The sequence below is a fragment of the Schizophyllum commune genome (genome assembly GCF_000143185.2).
Source record: "Schizophyllum commune H4-8 unplaced genomic scaffold SCHCOscaffold_11, whole genome shotgun sequence".
NCBI classification, from domain to species: Eukaryota; Fungi; Basidiomycota; class Agaricomycetes; order Agaricales; family Schizophyllaceae; genus Schizophyllum; species Schizophyllum commune.
This window is the reverse complement of record NW_026089548.1, coordinates 307,984-325,017: the sequence shown is the minus strand read 5'-3', so window position 1 is coordinate 325,017 and position 17,034 is coordinate 307,984. Positions and strand designations below refer to the sequence as shown.

Genomic DNA, 17,034 nt, shown 5'->3' with positions numbered 1-17,034 from the left:
GATCATTCGGCAATACGATGCTCATGAAAATTTGGAGGGAAGAACATCGCATTTCCGCGTCCAAAGCACATTGGAACATGGTGGTCGAGAGCAGGTTGAGAGATTATCAAAGCCTCCGCCATCACGATGTGCATGTTTGGTCACTGTTTGGTCGCTTGACAGAAGTGAGCAAATAAAAACTGCATGACACTTCCTTCGAAGCCCATTTACCACTCGAACGCCCACGATTTCATGTCGGACCGTGGCCTGGTTGAACGCCTCGGACTTCGAGAATCCGGCTCTGGGCTTTCCGTCATCGCCATCAGCTGATCAGTCGGCCTCATGCTACCGTCGACCGTCTTATCCCAGCAGGTAGCTTGCTCTTTGCGACCACCAAACTGCGACCGCCAGGTGATATATCTTCCTGGATAACAGGATCGCGATGAAGTCTCTCTCGCTCCTGGCGCTCGCTTCGATCGCTTTCGGTGCTGTCCACGCTCAGGACAGCAACGTCAACACCGAGACGGGGACCGTAGAGCTGCCCACGAGCGTGTACTCTACCCTGATCTCGATGAGCTCGTGAGTCTATCATCTAAAGACACTGTGTACGATAGTTGACGCTGGTTGCTCCCCACTCTCCTATCATCCCTCACCCTTGAACCGCGTCTGCAAGTTCCGGCTCCGGCCCCTACGCCTGCACGACCGCCACGACCACATCTTCCACGCCCATCACCTTGTCTCCGCCCGCCTCGCTGACGTCGTCCAGATGGCCAAGCGATGGGTCGACATTTATCAGCGTGACGAGCACGGTGCCGGAGACCACGACGACGGCCAGCGGAGAGACTACGACAGCTACGAACGGGACGACAACTTCCAACGCGGCTACGATCCCGACGAGTCGCTCGAGTGGAGGGTCCAGCACCCGCTCCTCCACTAGCACAAGCGCTTCGCCGAGCACGACAGACGGTGGGGATAACGATGCTGCAGTGGGGCTGCAAGCATCTTTAGGGTGGGGATTGCTCATTATGCCGGTGATCTTTATGCTTGGAAATTGAGGCTATCTGGGGATTGCACCGCATCAGATAGTATCTTGGGATTGCACCGCATTGCAAGGCGCATATCGGTGACACGGTATAAGAACTTCGTTCTGTCAATCACGACGAAAAATGTACTTTCACAATGTATACGATGACTTCGACCCGACAAATCCGCTCCTCTACAACTCCATTCGAAGTATGCAGCAAAATAATTCCCACTCTCTCCACTCCCCCTCCTCACAACCCACACGCATCCGGCGTGGTATATATCGCACACGTCGACACCGTCGTCGGATCCCCGGTCACCGTTGTCGCCCACTCCGTGATCGTCCACGTCCACGACGGGTCCGGGTTGTCCTCGAGCCGGGTGGAGGTGGTCGTGGTGTAGGAGCTGGTGTGGTGTTGTAGCGGGTGGTGTTGTAGCGGGTGGTGTTGTAGCGGATGGTGTCAGGGTGGGTGGTGTTGGGACGGGTGGGGTTGTTGGTGGTGAGGGTGACGATGAGGTGATTATGCGAGGACGAGGGCAGGGTAGAGAAGCGAAGGGGGTAATAGAGGAGAGAATGGGTCAGCAGGTCAGCACGCGTTCAGCAGCATCGGAAGCGCACCTGCAAGGCGAGCCGCGCGCCTCCAGCGCCTGAGTGGCCGCTGGCGCGGGCGTCAGGGTGGGCGTGATCGTTACCCAGACGGTCGGATGGGTAGTGTAGACTGGTCAAGCAAAGCATCGTCAGACGAAAGGCAAGGATGAGACTGAATAGCGCAACAGCGCAAGATTGTGATACTGAGCACTCACCCCCATCCACAAACGCCGTCGTCGTCGCGCCCGGGTACGACGTCGTCGACGTCACGTATGTCGTCCGCGTGCACTCGGTCGAGCCGCTGGCGAGGGCGGTGGTGGCGAGGAAGATCGTAGCGAGAATTTCGGTGAGCATCCTAGGAGATGGAGGCGACGATAGCTGAAGCCCTCAAGAGCAACTAAGTGCCGGCAGATGCAAGAGGGTCCTATCTCGCGCATCGCGCCCCTTATACTCGTCGATGAATGCGAAGGTGCTTCGAGGGTTTCTGACGGCCAGGCCCGCCCGCACCTACTCAATGCTAGAGATGAATGAAGAGAACCTAGCCGACGTCTGCGCCACAACAGACATGGGGGTAAGGTGTGTTCGAGGCACCTTCGTGCCTGTCAGGCTTGAAGATATTCGTTGCTGTCAGACTTGAAGATACAATTGAGCCTAATCTCGAGGTGATGCGGCAGGGAAGATCCCAATTGGACACAGCACAGCACGCATAGAAAGACGATCAGCGAGAACAGATCGTAGCGCTGAAAGTGACCTTGACGTTGAGTCGATGCAACTTGCAGTAACAGAGGAAAGCCGTCGAGCTGCGGCCAGTGGCTCAGGCGAAGTATTGCTGAACTGCGCGCTGAAGTTCCCGCAATGGCCTGAGCGGCCATGAATGCGATTGCCATGCCAAGGTGTAAGTAGTGTGTGTGTGTGGGGGGGGGGGGGGGGGAGGGCGTGGGTGGACACCGTACGTGGGCTGCAAGTAGACGCCAGGTGGGTGGAAGTAGATGCAGCATATTATACATGAGCGTTATGTAGTAAGAGGTGATTCACTCACAGCGTAAGTACCGTAAAAGCAAGCTTGACAACCCAAACAGAAGAATCCTCTACGCGTCGATGTCCTCCTGCCTCGACCCATCCCGCTGGCGGCGGGGCCGGCGCTCGCGGTCCCCGCCCTCCTTCTCCCGCAGACCGTACGACCGCTGGCGGTCCTTGTACCCAACGCGCTCGCGGACGGCGTACGTCAGGCCAATAGGGAGACCGGCGCTCGTGATATGGCCATTGAGCTCGGTAAGCGCCTTGCTCGCCGCCTCAACCGAGTCAAAGTCGATCCACCCATTCCCGCGGATGCGCCCCTGCCCGTCGCGCAGGAAGTAGATGCTGAAGATGTCGCGCTGGTAGTTGCGGAAGATCTCGCGCATCTCGTCCTCGTCGCCCTTCATGCCGAAGAAGTACAACTTGCTGTTCGGCTTGTCGGAGCGGCGCGCGGTGCCGCGCACGTTGCTCTGTGCGAAGTCGATGCGGAGGCGGCGCGTGCCAAGCCAGAGGGGGTTCTCGAGGTGCGCGTCCACGGCCTTCTTAGCGGACTCGAGGTCCTTGTACTGGACGTGGCAGAAGCCGCGCGCGGTGCCGTCGGGGGCGACGCCGGGGCGAGTGTGCTCGATCTCGCCGAAGGGGCTGAAGACCTCGAGCACCTCCTCCTCCGTGGTCTCAAACGGGATGTTCCCAACGAACAGGCACTTCTGGGGCTTGCCGAGCTCCCTGTTAGCCACTGGGTCATTGGTTAGTAGAGGGGCATGAAGACTGGCATTACGACGTACGCGGTCCTGTTGACTCCTTCTGCTGCCGCGGCTGAGAGTTCTCCGCGTTGCCCTCATACGCTGGCCTGCTGTACTGCTCCTGTACTTGCTGTTGTTGCTGCTGGTTCTCATTGAAAGCCGGGCGGCTCATAGAGAACATTCGGTACGCATTTTGCAGCGCTACCGCGCGGCAATTTCTTGCGATAGACAAAGCATTTCTGGTCGCGGCAGTCGGCGGCGGAAACGCGCACGCAAGACGGGTAGCTTGAGGAACAACGGAGGCGGCGGCGGAGCGGAACATGACGGCGGGATGGAAGTTGGCGAAGTCCTGCGGGGAAATTTTGGACGCGCGCAATATGTGGCGTCGTGGGAATCTGGAGGATATGCGACATTTATGGCCAAGCTTCTATCCCTGCGCCGACGTCTCTCTTGTCTGCGACTTACATGACTTCTGGATAGAAATACTATGCGCTTTACATCTCGAGAATACGGACATGCAAAATGGGTGTCCCGCATGTGATCGCGTGATGACGCGCCGCCAGATCCGAACGCGCACCTTGTTCCCCACCGTCATCGCCATTCTCGACGCATACCTGCAGCCGAAGCTGATAGCACCTCACACTTGTATTCAAGCCTTGGAGTAACCACCATGAGCTACATTCAGGCGTCTCAGATGGGCGTGTCGCGGTTTACGGTACAGAGGTGCGCAACATTATACGGCTGGGCGATCTGTTGGACGCTGAACGCAAACGTGTTCTCCTGCTTCAACACTCATGCTTCCTTGAGGATATTCTGTCTACCAGCTCGGACGTACTTCAGAATTTCCGCGTGAACGTCTGCCCTGAACACTCCGAGAAGGTCATCTGGTACAAGGTGAAGCCCATGCATATGTCGTGATCTCACAGCACTTCGTCGCTCCTGCTTCTACGCAATCTTCTCGCCCTTGCTGTAATCTCTGAACCGGGAGTGACCTGGACCCGAACCAACGATGCGCACTTTCATACACGGTTTGCTGACTTGGTTTATCCAGGAGCGTTATCTGACAGACGACGAAATCGTTGAAAATCTCGTTGTACGTTGCGCACCACTAATGGGCAGTCCACCCGCTCATTTATTACCTCGCTGCCACTCGTCGTCAAATTTGCTGACTCCTCGGCCCGCCTTGCTTTTGGTTTCTGACCTGGCTTGCATGTCCATCCCCGGCTCGTGTGTTCATCCTCGGCTCGTGTGTTCATCCCCGGCTCGCCATCACCGCCGACTCCCCCTGCTGTCTATATTCTGCGCTGCACGCACATCCTTCGTCAAACGTGCTTGAACGCCTACTGGCTGATCTTTCCGCTCCGACCGTAGTTCAACCATACCAACACTATCTGCTGGACAGTACACCGCCCCAAGCGCGGCTGGTATATCCGTATCCGAGCCCCGGTGAGTTCCACCCCATCTCACCCTTTCTCTGATCGACATACCCTCCACTTCACTCTCATTCCGCTCCTCACACTCTCTTCCCCCCTCCCTCTCACCCCTCCTCCCTCTCACCCCTCCTCCCTCTCACCCCTCCTCCCTCTCACCCCTCCTCCCTCTCACCCCTCCTCCCTCTCACCCCTCCTCCCTCTCACCCCTCCTCCCCCAACCCCTCCTGTTTCTAGCCCCTCCTCCCACTCCTCCCTCTCACCTCTCGCCTCCCCCTTCCCTCTCATCCTCCCGTCTTGTTGCACCTTCCTACCTTGCTCACGCCTTTCTCCCCTCCCACCCCCCACCCTACTAACCCCCTCCCAGTCCTTCCCGCCCGACGTCTTCATCCCCCTCACGCCCGTCCCCGCGCTCAGCCCCTACCACGCCGACGGCGCGCTCTCCTTCAAGTCGCGCACCAACATCCCGCCGGACGCGGTCCCGCCGCTCGCGCCGCCCATCGCCGCGGGGGATCTGAGCTTGACGAACGCGGACCTGGGCACGGGTAGCTTCAGCCGGGTCGACTTGCTGGGCGCGATGAGCGGGGAGGGGCCCGTGGGGGCGGGGTTGGGAGGTGAGTGAGGCTCTTTATGCAAAGTGATCCTTTCGATATCGACAGAGTTGTATCGCCATCTGGGTTCTCTGGCGTGCTGATTACACTCGCAGCCGGCCGCCCCAACCCCACCCTCCTTGGCCCGCACGGCTCCACCCTCCTCGGCCCGCACGGCTACCCACCCAAGACCAACCCGCGCCTTTCCCAACCGCGCCCGGAAAGCCAAACGACCGAGTTCATCCTCGCGCCGCACGCGGCGACGGAGCCGAAGCCGACGGGGCTGCTCGCGCGCGCGGCGGCGGCGCTGAAGGCGGCGCGGCCGGCGCATAATAACTCGTTCACGCTGGCGAGGGTGAGTGGGTAGGCCGTTATGGCGGGTTTGAGGGTGTGGGTGGGTGGGTGGGAGGGAGGTTGTGGAGGCAGGGTTGTGGAGGGAGGGAGGATTGCGGAGAGAGGGTTGCGGGTGGGAGGGTTGCAGAGGGAGGGGTGCAGATGGGAGTGTTGCTTAGGCTAGACCGCACCCCGTCCTCCCCTACCTGTCCATCATCCTCCCACGGAGCGTGAAACCGGCGCTCACGAACCCACTCAAACAGACTATTCCCACCAAAACTGACTCTTCCCATCAAAACTGACTCTTCACGCCCCCAGATCCCCACCCCGACCGCGCCCCCGCCCTACCAGCCGCACGACCCCACCGTCGAGGCGGTCGCCTTCCCGCCCTCGGCCGCGTCCGCGCCGCCCCCGCCGGCGCCGCCCGTGCTGAGGTTCCACGATACGACGCCGGTGCTGATGGTGAGTGATTGGCTCTGCTGTTTGTTGAGGCTTTTTTCCTCTTGGGGCGTTGTGTTTCCCTGCTCGTTTGTGGATGACGAAGTGGTTGCGGGCTCAGCCTCGGACCTGAATGCCCGAGCTGCGTTGATTACACCGTGCGCGGCTGGGATAGGGTATGGCGCGGGTGGGCGTGTCCGCCGCGGCGCGGCGTCAGAATTGGCGGACACGCACACCTAGTCCGGCTTATGGCTGTGCACCCGGTCTGGAGCTGCGGGACCTCTGCCGACTCAATGGCCTACTGCGTCTAGTCAATGACCTCCTGTGTCGACTCCATGGTGCATCATATCGACCCCATACTTCCCCACGTATTCATCCCTCCCTCCCTCCCTATCCGCTGTCCGATGCAGCGCACCGTCCCAGGCCCCCCATCCCACGCCGCCTACTTTGTCTGCAACTGTAATTTTCCCTGGAATCGGCCAGCCCGTCATTCTCGTACCTCGCCCTCTGACCGCCATGTCTGCTTCGCTCCTTTGTTTACTGACTTATTTTCCGCCAAATTGTGCAATCCACCAACAAATCGCCTACATGTCACTCACCTTCCCCCAGGTCCGCCGCGTCACCGGTGTCATCGAGATCGACCGCGAGGAGGAGCGCTTCCTGGGGATCGAGGCCAGCTTTTGGATCGCGGTCGCGCTCACGTATCTCGATTTCCTGGAGGATAGGGAGGTGAGTGAGCTTCTCTTTCTTGTGTACGCCAATGGGCACCGTCCTTCGTCGCTGGAATGCTGCGTCTCGCGGGCGGTATTGGTCACAGAGTCCTTTACGAGGTGGCGGGCCTGCGGCGCAAGCGGCGCGGCGGAGGGCCGTGGTGCGCCAAACGTCTGAATTCTGATAGGTGCTGACACTTGCTGCAGAGCTACATTGCGGCGGCGAACGACTAGTGGTGCATTTATGGAACGAGTGGCTGCTGCCTCACCCTCTAGCATGCCATTGGAAGGACATTCTTGGTGTACGCGATTCAATTGTACCTTCATCCGCGGCTGGTCTGTCAGAATGAAGAATGAAAGAGTTTCGCTAACTGAGACGGAGAAAAACTGTATGGGCTTGATGACAAGATGACAAAAGACGTTGGATACCGCTGTACTAGCATGGAGGCTTTCCTCATTCCAGGACCTGTAGGTAGCCAGCTGCGAATGGGCAAGTTGAATAACGCGGCAAATGCCGAAAAGCCACGCGGCTGTCTTAGGCGCGTCATTGCGATCATAGAGTGCGCCGCGTCTTAGAGGACGCGTTCATCGACGAGGAACGCGGCGCTTTCTTTCCGTCCCCTCCTGCCAATACTCAGCGATATTCAATGCTCAGAGCACCTCTTTCCTTCTATACATTGTGATAGACCACTCACGGAGTGCCAGACACCTCAATATCGGCGCATATATCCAGGATTTCTAGCGCCTCCAGAATTCCTAATAGCGACAGGGACTGAGGGCGTGCAATGTCAATGGACGGCGACGATGGCACTTCGCTAGACGGTGATGCGATACTAACAGAGCTCGAGATACAGCTGCAAACAGGCACGGGCACGCTCGTTGATCCTCCCCGACCATGATCGCCTGCATCAAGATGCCTTATCCGTACACAATAGCATCAAGGTCAGCGTCGACGTCAAGCTCGTCAGCACGCGCACTGGGGGCCAGCTAGCTCTCGCTTAGGATGAGCGCCAACCAATGCACCCTTCCTACGTCGTGCCAACGCGCCCACCCCAAGTACCTCCTCGCTCCGCACCTCCGCGCCACAAACGCCCCACGCCCTGCTTTATACACTTTCCAAGTCCGCGCGAGGCGCCCCAAGCGAGATACGTGCAGGACCCCGGGGGCATATAGGTCCGCGAACACGCTGTTCGCGGGGGCGCCTGATTCGCGACCCTCGAGGGGGCGCCGCGGGCGCCTCACCTGGCGATTAGGCTTCACCGTCCCGCCTGATCGGCCGTACGTGGCTCGAGGGGGCGCTTATCCTGAGGGAGATGAGTGGGGCAGGACGGCAACTGCGGCTCGACCCCGACACCTTCGGCGCTGCGACCACGCTATGCCCCTCCTCCCCCGAGCAAGTGAGGAGCGCCGACGGAAGGAGACCACGCGTGGGGAGGGGTAGCTCACGTACTTCCCAGAGTTCGCGCATTTCCCAAAGTGGTCAGATGGCTTATGAACCGAAGTTCATTGCGGGCCACGGGCATCGTGGCAGCCCAGCAGACGGCCCATCGCGACGGACATGCTTACATAGGACCCACTCATGGCTGAGGCGCCGCGGGCCCATCGCGGCGAGGACCCGCCCGAAGAGGCACAAGATCCAGACCGCCACGTAAAGCGCGAAGCGCCGCCTTCAGGACCGCGGAGGCCGGATACGGGTCCCGCCGCCCATCTGCTGCAGTTCCATCGAAGATCGGGCTTCAGCGCGGGGGCCAAGCGCCGGTGGGAGCGCCAGGCTCCGTCCCAACTTCTGCTCCAGTCAAGGCCCGGCGAGGGGCCGCAAGTCAATGGGGCTGCGCGTCCTGACGTGGAGGGAGGCAGCGCGCCGCGGATGCCGTTGAATTGACGAGGAGACCGTGCGGGCGCTGGGGGTTGGTGGCATCAAGGGGCCCTGCGGCGCGGCGGCCGACTCCGCGCGCGCGGGTGATCGGGCGCAGGGGTGATCGGGCGCCTGCCGGGCAGCCAAGGCGACGCGACATCGCGGCTGCCCCGACCCGCGGTGGGCGGATATGCCGAGCGTGGGGCGAGGGGCGGCGCGCGGGCCCAACAAGGCAAGTCTTTCCGTGCACAGGCCCCGGATTCTGACCTGACCTTCCTTTGTAGGCTGGCGCTGTGGGCGCCGCCGCGTCACGAGGGGGCGGGACCGGGGCGGAGGCGATGGGAGGCGTGTGAAGGCGCCTCATGACCGGGCGGCAGGCAGGAAGGGGGCACGCGGGGGACGGCGCTTGCCTGCGGTGCCGTCGGCGGCGGCGGAGTTGGGGGCCCGGGCGCATGATCCCCGGCTATATCTCCCGCCCGCATACCGCGCCACAGCCCTCCTTCCCTCCTCCCCCCATGTCCTGCTGAGCGCGCGCACCTCGCCCCGCTCCCTCGCCGCCACCCACCGCCGATGAGCGCACCCCCGCCGTCCTCGCAGACGATGGAAGCCCTGCAGGTACTCACCAACGCCATGCACGAAGCCGAGGCCCTTCGCGCCCACCTCGCCGACGAGTCCGCCGCCCGCCGCGCCGCGGAGCGCGCGCGCGATCAGGCCGTCGTCGATCGAGACGACGCACTCGCCGACCTCGAACGCGTGCGTGTCCACCGAGACCTGGTCGAACGCGAGGCGGGCACGACGCGCGCGCGGCTGGAGCAGGCCCTCCAGGAGTGCCTCGCGCTGCGCCAGCGTCTCAGTGCGATCGGCATGCTCGCCGCCAGCGCGGACGAGGTGCCCACCGCATCGGAGGCCCCGTCGCAGCGGCAGCGGCAGCTCACCCCAGAGTCTCGCCGTCAACCCTCGCCAGACCGCTACCTCCCCCCTCCGCATGCTTCCCAGGCCCCCACGCCGCCGTACACCCGCGGCACCTCGCACCACAGCTCTTCCGTACTCAGCTCATTCCCCAGCTCCACCCACCCCTCCGCCTCCGCTCCCAGCCGCTCAAACACCATCAGCCCGCCCACCACGCCTCCTGAGAGCGGCATCCGATCCACCGTGGATATGGGCCCGCGATCGGGCGGCGGCAACTACGCCGCCACCGCCGCATTCGAACTTCGCCCCACCGTCGGCCCCGCCGCGCCTGGTTTCGCCTCGTCGACGGGGTTTCCGACCTCCGGCTATCGGCGCCAGCGCAGCGCGTCGACGGAGGGCGAGCCGCCGGCGAAGCGTCAGCATGCCGCCTCGGCGACCGAGTGGCAACAGCCCCAAGGGCACCGCGTTATTCGATTGCCCGAGGACGGGCGCGTGCTATCGCAGCCATCATGCTCCGTTGGTGTCGCGCCGCAGGCGCATTCTCCCCACCCGAGCCTGCAGCCGCACTCCCCGCACCCCAACGTCCAGCCTCCTTCCCCCCGTCCGAGTGTCGCGCACTCAAGCCCGCTGCCCTCCATTCCGTCTACACCGGAGCCAGACACCAAACCCACCGCCTCCTCGGTTTCCCCGCCCAACTCGACAAAAGGAAGCGCGACAACGGTCAAAGCGCCAACGAAGGACCTCCCGAGCGCGACGGCGAAGGTGGTCACGACGGCGACCGCCACCGTGCTGCTGAACGCCGAGGGGAAGCGGATCTGCGGCGAGTGTGGGATCCCCGGGCGCGAGCTCGACGGCAAGTGCGTCGAGAAGTGGGGCCCGGGGCCGAAGGGGAGAGGCACGGTGTGCTCGAAGTGAGTTTTCCTGCCGCTGTTGCTGCATCTTTGACTGGAACTGGAACTAACACTCGCTCGCAGATGTCGCAAGAAGATGCGCGCGGCGGAGAAGAAGAACCGCATCGGGAGCATTAACCCGACGGTCGCGAAACTCTCCCCCCTCGACGACGACGAGCTGCTTGAGCTCGGCTCGCGCCCCGCTAGCCGCGCACGCGGCGGCGCTGGGCGCCTGGGCTCGAGCGGCAGTGCGCCGGTGGGCGTGAAGGGCGCGCCCGCGAGGCCCACGAACGTGCGTCGCATGTCATCGGCGTCGAACGCGGGCATGGCGCGCATCGCCACGCTTCAGGGCGAGTCTGATGACCTCGACGATCTTCTGGACGACGAGGACGAGGAAGACGGGGGCGAAGATGAGCTTGTTGATAACGACGAGTTCATGGCCGCGGTGGATGCGGCGGAGTCTGGGGTAGGAGCGGGCGGGGATGCGTTCTCGCCGTAGCGGGGTCGCCCTGCTTCCCCCTGTCCCCTCCTACGCCTCTATCAACTTGGTCGGCGCTTTGACGCCTTGCCGTGCGCGCTGCGCCTTCCCGGCACGCACTGTATTTGCAGCGGGTGCGCAGTCCGTTCCTATAAACGCACCTGCCCCGCTCGAGGACTTCCATTCCCTGCTTAGCACCCCTTCCGCACACCTATCTAGGTACCCCCTGCATCGCTCCCATCCATCCCGCATCCGCGTGTCTGATACCGCCACCTCATCTGCTTGCGACCCCACTCATCCACCATCTACTTATTCACTCATCTACTTACCTACCGCTGTCGATTGTCGATTGTACTCTACCATCTGAGCTGCTGCAACTGCAACTAATTGTCCAAGTATTTCGCTGTGTTGTAATTTATTTGTCTGCGTGCTTGGTCGCCTATTCGTCTGCGTCGTTGCCTCGTGGACCGTTGGTCGGGAAGGCAAACGGCCGGGAGAGCTGTAACGGAAGGCTGAAGGTGCCACGAACATTGGAGGTTCGATACTCGAGCGCGCAAATTCCCACCGCCATCTGCGATAGAAGATGGCAAAGTAAAGGTCGCCAAGCGCGACAAAACACGAGATGCCATTGCGATGGGTAAATGCCAGGTCATGTACTGCATCGCACTCCCGCGACTTTTTGTCGCCGGTGAGCTTACACACTCTCTTCCCTTACGCAAACTTCGCCACAATTAACGCCAGCGGCCACTCCACCATGACATGCTCCCCGACCTCGCCCTTGTCCTTCCTAACCTGCTCCTGCAGCGCCTTCCAAAAGCGCACGCTGATGTCGCCGTCCGGGTGCGCGAGGTCGTGCGGGTACTTCTCGTGGAAGGTGTGCAGGGAGGAGAAGGTGTGGAGGTAGCCGAGGAGGCCGTCCCAGGTCGTCTTGGTGCGCAGGATGACGGGCCGGGGGGAGGGGAGGGTGGGGTGGTGGGGGCCTGGGTGAGTGGTATTAGGGTGAGTAGTGGTAGGGTGAGTGGTGTCAGGGTGAGCAGCATCGGGGTGAGGTAGTGTCAGAGTGAGTAGTGTCAGGAGGAATTTCGGAGGGAAGGGAGGCGAGGTTTGAAAGGGGAGAGGGAATGAGGAGGGAAGGACGGAGAGAGAAGAAGGGAGGAGAGCAAAATGCTCACCCGTGAAGTAAAGGCGCTGGAAGTCTGAGAGCGCGCCTGGGACGACCTCATTGCCGTTCGGAATGGCTTGTAGGTGCTCATCGACGATGGTGCGACCCGGACGTTCCCAGTGCGGGCCCAGGGAGTTCTCTGGATCAGTTCCTTGACTATACTGATTTTTGCTTGTGAGGGTAGGGGTACAACGGATGATGAATATTCACCTGGTGAATCAAGGGCGTCACCGAAGGGTGCTCGCTCAGCCTGAATTCAGAGTAACCCTGCAAATTCGTGCTTAAGTCAGCCGTGGAGCTCCACATCGCTCGCTCCGCATACCCAGACAGCAAGCGTCCCTCCCGGCCTCATCACGCGCGCCAGCTCCGGCCATAGCTTCGACCAGTTGAACCAGTGCGCCGCTTGTGCTATGCAGGGGCGCGTGAGAAACTATATTTAGGAGCCGCCCGCCGCGAATGAAAAAGACGCCATACCTGACACGGTCATGTCGACGGAGTTGTCTGGGAAGGACGAGAGGTCCTCGGCGGCGCTGTGCACGAACCGGAACTGGTCCGTGCCGGAAGGGTAAAGCGACTCGACGCGGGTGCGCGCGCCTTGCAGCATCTTCTCGCTGGGGTCGATGCCGACGACGCGCTTGAATTGGGAGAGTTCTGTCGTGGCTTGGCCTGGGGGATGGAATGATTAAATATAGACGAAGTCTTAGCAAGGGGGAACGAGGCGAAGGCAAGGAATTTGTGAAGGGGTATGTCGGACGATAAAAGCATACATACCAGTTCCGCATCCGAGGTCAAGAGCCATGTTCCAGCGAGCGCGCTTGTCACCCTCGTGATACTTGAGTATCAAGTCATAGAGCGTCCTGGGGTAAGTTGGTCTCGCAGCCGCATATCTTGCGGTGTCGAAGGTCTTCTTGGCAAACGTAGCCATTGCTCTGAGTCCCTACGCATTCCTCAGTACTTCAGAGCCTCGTTTACCCTGTAGGATACGCAAAACTCACCACCCTCGAGCCCAACGAGTCGAAGTGCTGGACAAGGAGCACTCCGGGCCGCCCAGACGCCGCAGGGCGCGTGACTCACTGCACGTGGGAAATCAACAATCACATGACGCGCCGGCGCTTACTCTCGACCATCATGCGCGCCCCATCGATGTTCGCGCTTCTGCTGCTTCTGCACGCCATGCCCGTGCTTTCCACGATCCTCAACCCATTTGAGGACTCGCAAGCCGTATTTACCTCCCCGCACGCGGAGACTTTTCAACCTGCGGGTTTGCCCCATCCCAATCCGAGCAAGTCATTTTGGATTGATAGCTCACCGGATGCGAACCCCTTGGCTCGGGAGGGTAGTGAGGGCGCGTTGACCCTGGATGCGGATGTGTGCATCATAGGCTCGGGAATGACTGGCGTGTCCGCGGCATATACTTTGTCGAAGCAGACGCCCGGGCTTAAGGTTGTAATCCTGGAGGCGCGAAACTTCTGTCAGAATTTCCCTCAGATTCGCGAGACCAACTTGGGCTGATCATATATTTGTGGACAGGCGCAGGAGCGACAGGTCTGTACTTCTCTCTATCCCTCTTTACGAGCACATCCCTGACGATAAGCCCACAGGTCGTAATGGCGGGCACCTGACGCCTGCATTGGTCGAAGGCTTCACATCTACCCTGCAGAAGTATGGCACAGAGCAAACCCTCAAGAGCTACGCCCTAGAGAACTACACAGCGACGGAAATCGTCAAGGTCATCCGCGAGCACGGGCTTGAGGACGCCGTCGACCTCGTCGAGGGCGGACACATAACGCTGCTGATAACGGATAAGGAGGTCGAGGTCGCGCAGGCGGAAATCGCCGCGGCGGAGAGAGCTGGTCAAGACCTCAGTGGCTTGGTTTGGATCGACGCAGAGGAGATGGAGAAGGTTGGTCGGAGCCCTTTTCCCTACTTGCTTGTATACTCTATGACCCACAGTGCGTAACTGACTGATTATATCCTCCGCTAGACCTACGGAGCGTCTTATCCTGGCATTCGCATCCCGGCGCACAACCTCTGGCCCCTCAAATTCGTTACCCAGCTTTATCACCTCGCAGCGCAGAACCTCAACCTCACCCTGCACACGCGTACACCAGTGAACGCAGTTACGCCGCTCTCCTCGGAAGGTAAGGAGTTTCTTACAAGAAGATCGCGAGCGCTATTCGTCGAGCGACAATCTATTTCGTCGAGCGATAATTGGTCTCGTCGAGCGATGACTAACCTTACTCCGTAGACGGCAATGACCGCCGCTGGTCCCTCTCCACCCCACGCGGTGCTGTTGCTTGCAACTACGTCCTGCACGCCACAAATGCCTACGCGAGCCACCTTCTCCCGCACCTCGCCGGCCCCGCCGGCATCGTACCCACCCGTGCGCAGGTCGCCGCCCTGCGCGCCGCCGTCCCGCTCTCGGAGCTCGGCACGGTGAGCTGGGACGGGAACGAAGGCTTCGAGTATTGGTTCCCGAGGCCCGTGAAGGAGCAGGGTGCGAACTCGACGGAAGGTACGGACTCTGTGGCAAACGAGAATGCCTCGGCACGCCAGGGTCTCGAGGCTAACAAGCAAGCGACAGACTTTAACACCATCCCCGAAGCCACCCACCCCCTCGCTATCGTCGGCGGCGGGCGCGAGGCCACCGCGCCCACCTTCGAGACCGGCGTCGAGGATGACAGCGTCACGAACCCCGCGATCGGCCGCGTGCTGCGCGACTTCCTCCCGGAGGTGTTCCCGGGGAAGTACGAGGAGGGGCGGGAGTTTGAGATGGAGTGGACGGGGATTATGGGCTTCACGAAGCTGGGGGTGCCGTTTGTGGGTGTGGTTTCTTTGGTTCGATATGCTCGAGAAGTGGCTGAGCAGATGTTATCGTGCGCGGCCTGGACTGATTGCTCACTCCATCTCCAGGTCGGCCCTGTGCTTGATAGGACGAAGGGCGATGTAGATGCAGGGGCGTACAAGGGCCAATATATATCCGCGGGATACACTGGCCATGGAATGCCGAAGGCGTATGCTTGGTACGTGACTGGATCGCTCGCTCAGTGAAGTGGCTGAACACTTTGTTCTCGACTCGCAGTGCCGAGGTCGTCGCGTCGATGATCGCTGCCGATATCAAGAACGAGACCTGGCAGCAGCCCAGTTGGCTGCCCGACCGGTATCTGACCTGGAAGAGGGACGGGCTTACGAGGCTTTGAAAGAGATTAGAATGGCAGGTAACATTGTCTCGATGGACGCAATCTTGCCTCAATAGATGCGATACGTCCTGGGAATCATGACAAGGACAGAGGTCATGTCAATACGGACTCGAAGGTCACGTCAATACGGCATGTTACAAGCGTACGCATGGCTTTTCTCCGCTTGTTTTTCGTCTTCTCTTTGTCGCTGTATATGCTGATGCGCATCTGGCTGACAATCGTGCGCGCCTTGCGCCCCCCTGGAGGACACCTGTTGTGTGTCTGTCCAGCTTCAGTACACGCACCTTGCGAAGTGCTGGAATATTCCACTCAGGCGCGTCGCATGGAGTCGGGTAGGTAACTTTGGCTATCGCGCCCCGCGAGGTCTTCTGAGGTCGTCGTTCTGCCTTTCTTTACCACCTTCGACCACTCGATCCGTGCGTCGGTCCCTGTGTCGATTCTACGTGCTGGCTGTGGCTGTCCTCTTGATACCCTCCGGTGCACAAACCTCCGACATCAGGTCGTTCCCCCACCATCAAGCGGCTGACCTCCGCGAAGGTTCGACATTGATTCGGCGAATCGTTGTGTTGACTGAGTGAGTCACCGGGTCGTATTCTTGACCCTACCGAGGGAGACCACGACCTTCCGCTATATGAGCCATGACCGCCCGCTATATGAACCAGGTACAGACAACTCTCGACCCGTATTCGCGCATACATGGCGGCTGTCCTCCGCATTCAGAGCGGCATGCAGACGCTCACTTCGGCATGCAGGTGCGGGCACTACTCTCCGGCGAGGGCAGCGTATATAAGGAGGACGATGGGCGACGACTTCTGGTCCGCCTTTCAACTAGCAAGGTACATCTTCGAACTTCAACGCTCATTCAGCTCACACCTCCAACAACCGCCTCACCATGTTCACCAAGTCCTTCGCCCTCCTCGCCCTCGCCGCCACCGGCGCGCTTGCCAGCGGCTCGACCGAGTGCACCAAGACCGCCTGGCAGACGTCGACGGCATACTACCCGGGCACAACGCTGACGACGCATGTGGATGGGAGTCAGTAGCTAGTTCGCTGCACACCCATACGATACATGTTGACCCTGCCATCTCCACCAGCCAAGACGGACCACCCTCTCGTCGTGGTGACGCTCACCCCGTCGGTGACGCCGACGTCGTGGCCTGGGCAAGCTCGGGAGCTTGACGCGCGCGGCTCGCCTTGCAGGTGCGTGTAGTTGGCCATGCTGGTGGCTGGAATGCTATCACTGCGCATGAGGCGGGGATGAAGAAGAATAACCGCTAACGCGCCTCTGTAGCTCGTATACCACGACCACCTCGACGACATGGACGGCCTCGCCGGATCCGACGTCGACCGCTACCGTGACCGAGTGGGCGACCACCGTGACGGGCGAGCCGGAGACGATTACCACCTGCCTGTTCTACACCACGCTCGCGTCTTGTGGTGTGTAGCTGGGTGTCGGGTCTCGTTGGGACTTGCGCCGAAAAATGGTTTGTTCAGTGCTGTCGATGGGATTCGGTTTATGGAAGGTCTGCCTGGGCATGTCTTCTATAATAGAGTTCGAAGCTGTGCGGTATGTCTTCAGATTGTCAAGTAATGCCATAGGTGGTACAGTCGGGCTCGTGCAAGTACAATTGCGAAGAGTGTCATGGTCAGAGGCAGAAAGGAATGTTCGCCACCATCAATTAGGCGCC

The 17,034-nt window shown here is 60.7% G+C and overlaps 9 protein-coding genes across 9 annotated transcripts; 5 read left to right on the top strand and 4 right to left on the bottom strand.

Annotated features, from left to right (window-relative positions):
- Positions 1 to 421: 421 nt before the first annotated feature.
- SCHCODRAFT_02514674 (uncharacterized protein) lies at positions 422 to 1,034 on the top strand (the record flags this gene model as incomplete). Its single annotated transcript, XM_003028219.2, has 2 exons — positions 422 to 558; positions 653 to 1,034. 2 exons carry the CDS (start codon positions 422 to 424, stop codon positions 1,032 to 1,034), a joined length of 519 nt encoding a protein of 172 aa, XP_003028265.1.
- SCHCODRAFT_01238931 (uncharacterized protein) lies at positions 651 to 2,003 on the bottom strand. The gene is made up of 2 exons (XM_050341300.1): positions 1,622 to 2,003; positions 651 to 1,407 (listed from the first exon to the last, which is right to left on the bottom strand). The coding sequence occupies exons 1-2, from the start codon at positions 1,943 to 1,945 to the stop codon at positions 1,018 to 1,020; spliced, it is 714 nt and encodes a 237-aa protein (XP_050198118.1). The 5' UTR covers positions 1,946 to 2,003; the 3' UTR covers positions 651 to 1,017.
- Positions 2,004 to 2,678: 675 nt separating this feature from the next.
- On the bottom strand, positions 2,679 to 3,671 carry SCHCODRAFT_02638337 (RNA-binding domain-containing protein; the record flags this gene model as incomplete). Its single annotated transcript, XM_050346020.1, is given in 3 exon segments — positions 2,679 to 3,344; positions 3,379 to 3,380; positions 3,396 to 3,671. The coding sequence occupies 3 exon segments, from the start codon at positions 3,521 to 3,523 to the stop codon at positions 2,680 to 2,682; spliced, it is 795 nt and encodes a 264-aa protein (XP_050198117.1). The 5' UTR covers positions 3,524 to 3,671.
- Positions 3,672 to 4,035: 364 nt separating this feature from the next.
- SCHCODRAFT_02638329 (uncharacterized protein) lies at positions 4,036 to 7,235 on the top strand. Its single transcript, XM_003028218.2, has 9 exons — positions 4,036 to 4,074; positions 4,176 to 4,245; positions 4,403 to 4,444; positions 4,723 to 4,797; positions 5,149 to 5,395; positions 5,488 to 5,726; positions 6,023 to 6,166; positions 6,752 to 6,871; positions 7,060 to 7,235. The coding sequence occupies exons 1-9, from the start codon at positions 4,046 to 4,048 to the stop codon at positions 7,084 to 7,086; spliced, it is 993 nt and encodes a 330-aa protein (XP_003028264.2). The 5' UTR covers positions 4,036 to 4,045; the 3' UTR covers positions 7,087 to 7,235.
- A 1,247-nt stretch (positions 7,236 to 8,482) lies between these two features.
- SCHCODRAFT_02067094 (uncharacterized protein) lies at positions 8,483 to 9,314 on the bottom strand. Its single transcript, XM_050341671.1, has one exon. It carries the CDS (start codon positions 9,159 to 9,161, stop codon positions 8,673 to 8,675), a length of 489 nt encoding a protein of 162 aa, XP_050198116.1. The 5' UTR covers positions 9,162 to 9,314; the 3' UTR covers positions 8,483 to 8,672.
- Positions 9,315 to 9,337: 23 nt separating this feature from the next.
- SCHCODRAFT_02671517 (uncharacterized protein) lies at positions 9,338 to 11,005 on the top strand (the record flags this gene model as incomplete). Its single annotated transcript, XM_003028217.1, has 2 exons — positions 9,338 to 10,440; positions 10,591 to 11,005. 2 exons carry the CDS (start codon positions 9,338 to 9,340, stop codon positions 11,003 to 11,005), a joined length of 1,518 nt encoding a protein of 505 aa, XP_003028263.1.
- Positions 11,006 to 11,569: 564 nt separating this feature from the next.
- SCHCODRAFT_02638322 (uncharacterized protein) lies at positions 11,570 to 13,186 on the bottom strand. The gene is made up of 7 exons (XM_003027930.2): positions 13,142 to 13,186; positions 12,918 to 13,083; positions 12,621 to 12,812; positions 12,469 to 12,554; positions 12,357 to 12,413; positions 12,157 to 12,307; positions 11,570 to 11,964 (listed from the first exon to the last, which is right to left on the bottom strand). Exons 2-7 carry the CDS (start codon positions 13,069 to 13,071, stop codon positions 11,696 to 11,698), a joined length of 909 nt encoding a protein of 302 aa, XP_003027976.1. The 5' UTR covers positions 13,072 to 13,083; positions 13,142 to 13,186; the 3' UTR covers positions 11,570 to 11,695.
- A 133-nt stretch (positions 13,187 to 13,319) lies between these two features.
- SCHCODRAFT_02515566 (FAD dependent oxidoreductase) lies at positions 13,320 to 15,346 on the top strand (the record flags this gene model as incomplete). Its single annotated transcript, XM_003028216.1, has 8 exons — positions 13,320 to 13,617; positions 13,677 to 13,691; positions 13,748 to 14,049; positions 14,131 to 14,287; positions 14,395 to 14,643; positions 14,752 to 15,002; positions 15,114 to 15,169; positions 15,229 to 15,346. 8 exons carry the CDS (start codon positions 13,320 to 13,322, stop codon positions 15,344 to 15,346), a joined length of 1,446 nt encoding a protein of 481 aa, XP_003028262.1.
- An 814-nt stretch (positions 15,347 to 16,160) lies between these two features.
- SCHCODRAFT_02638312 (uncharacterized protein) lies at positions 16,161 to 17,017 on the top strand. The gene is made up of 3 exons (XM_003028215.2): positions 16,161 to 16,380; positions 16,441 to 16,546; positions 16,638 to 17,017. The coding sequence occupies exons 1-3, from the start codon at positions 16,239 to 16,241 to the stop codon at positions 16,789 to 16,791; spliced, it is 402 nt and encodes a 133-aa protein (XP_003028261.1). The 5' UTR covers positions 16,161 to 16,238; the 3' UTR covers positions 16,792 to 17,017.
- The last annotated feature ends 17 nt before the right edge of the window (positions 17,018 to 17,034 follow it).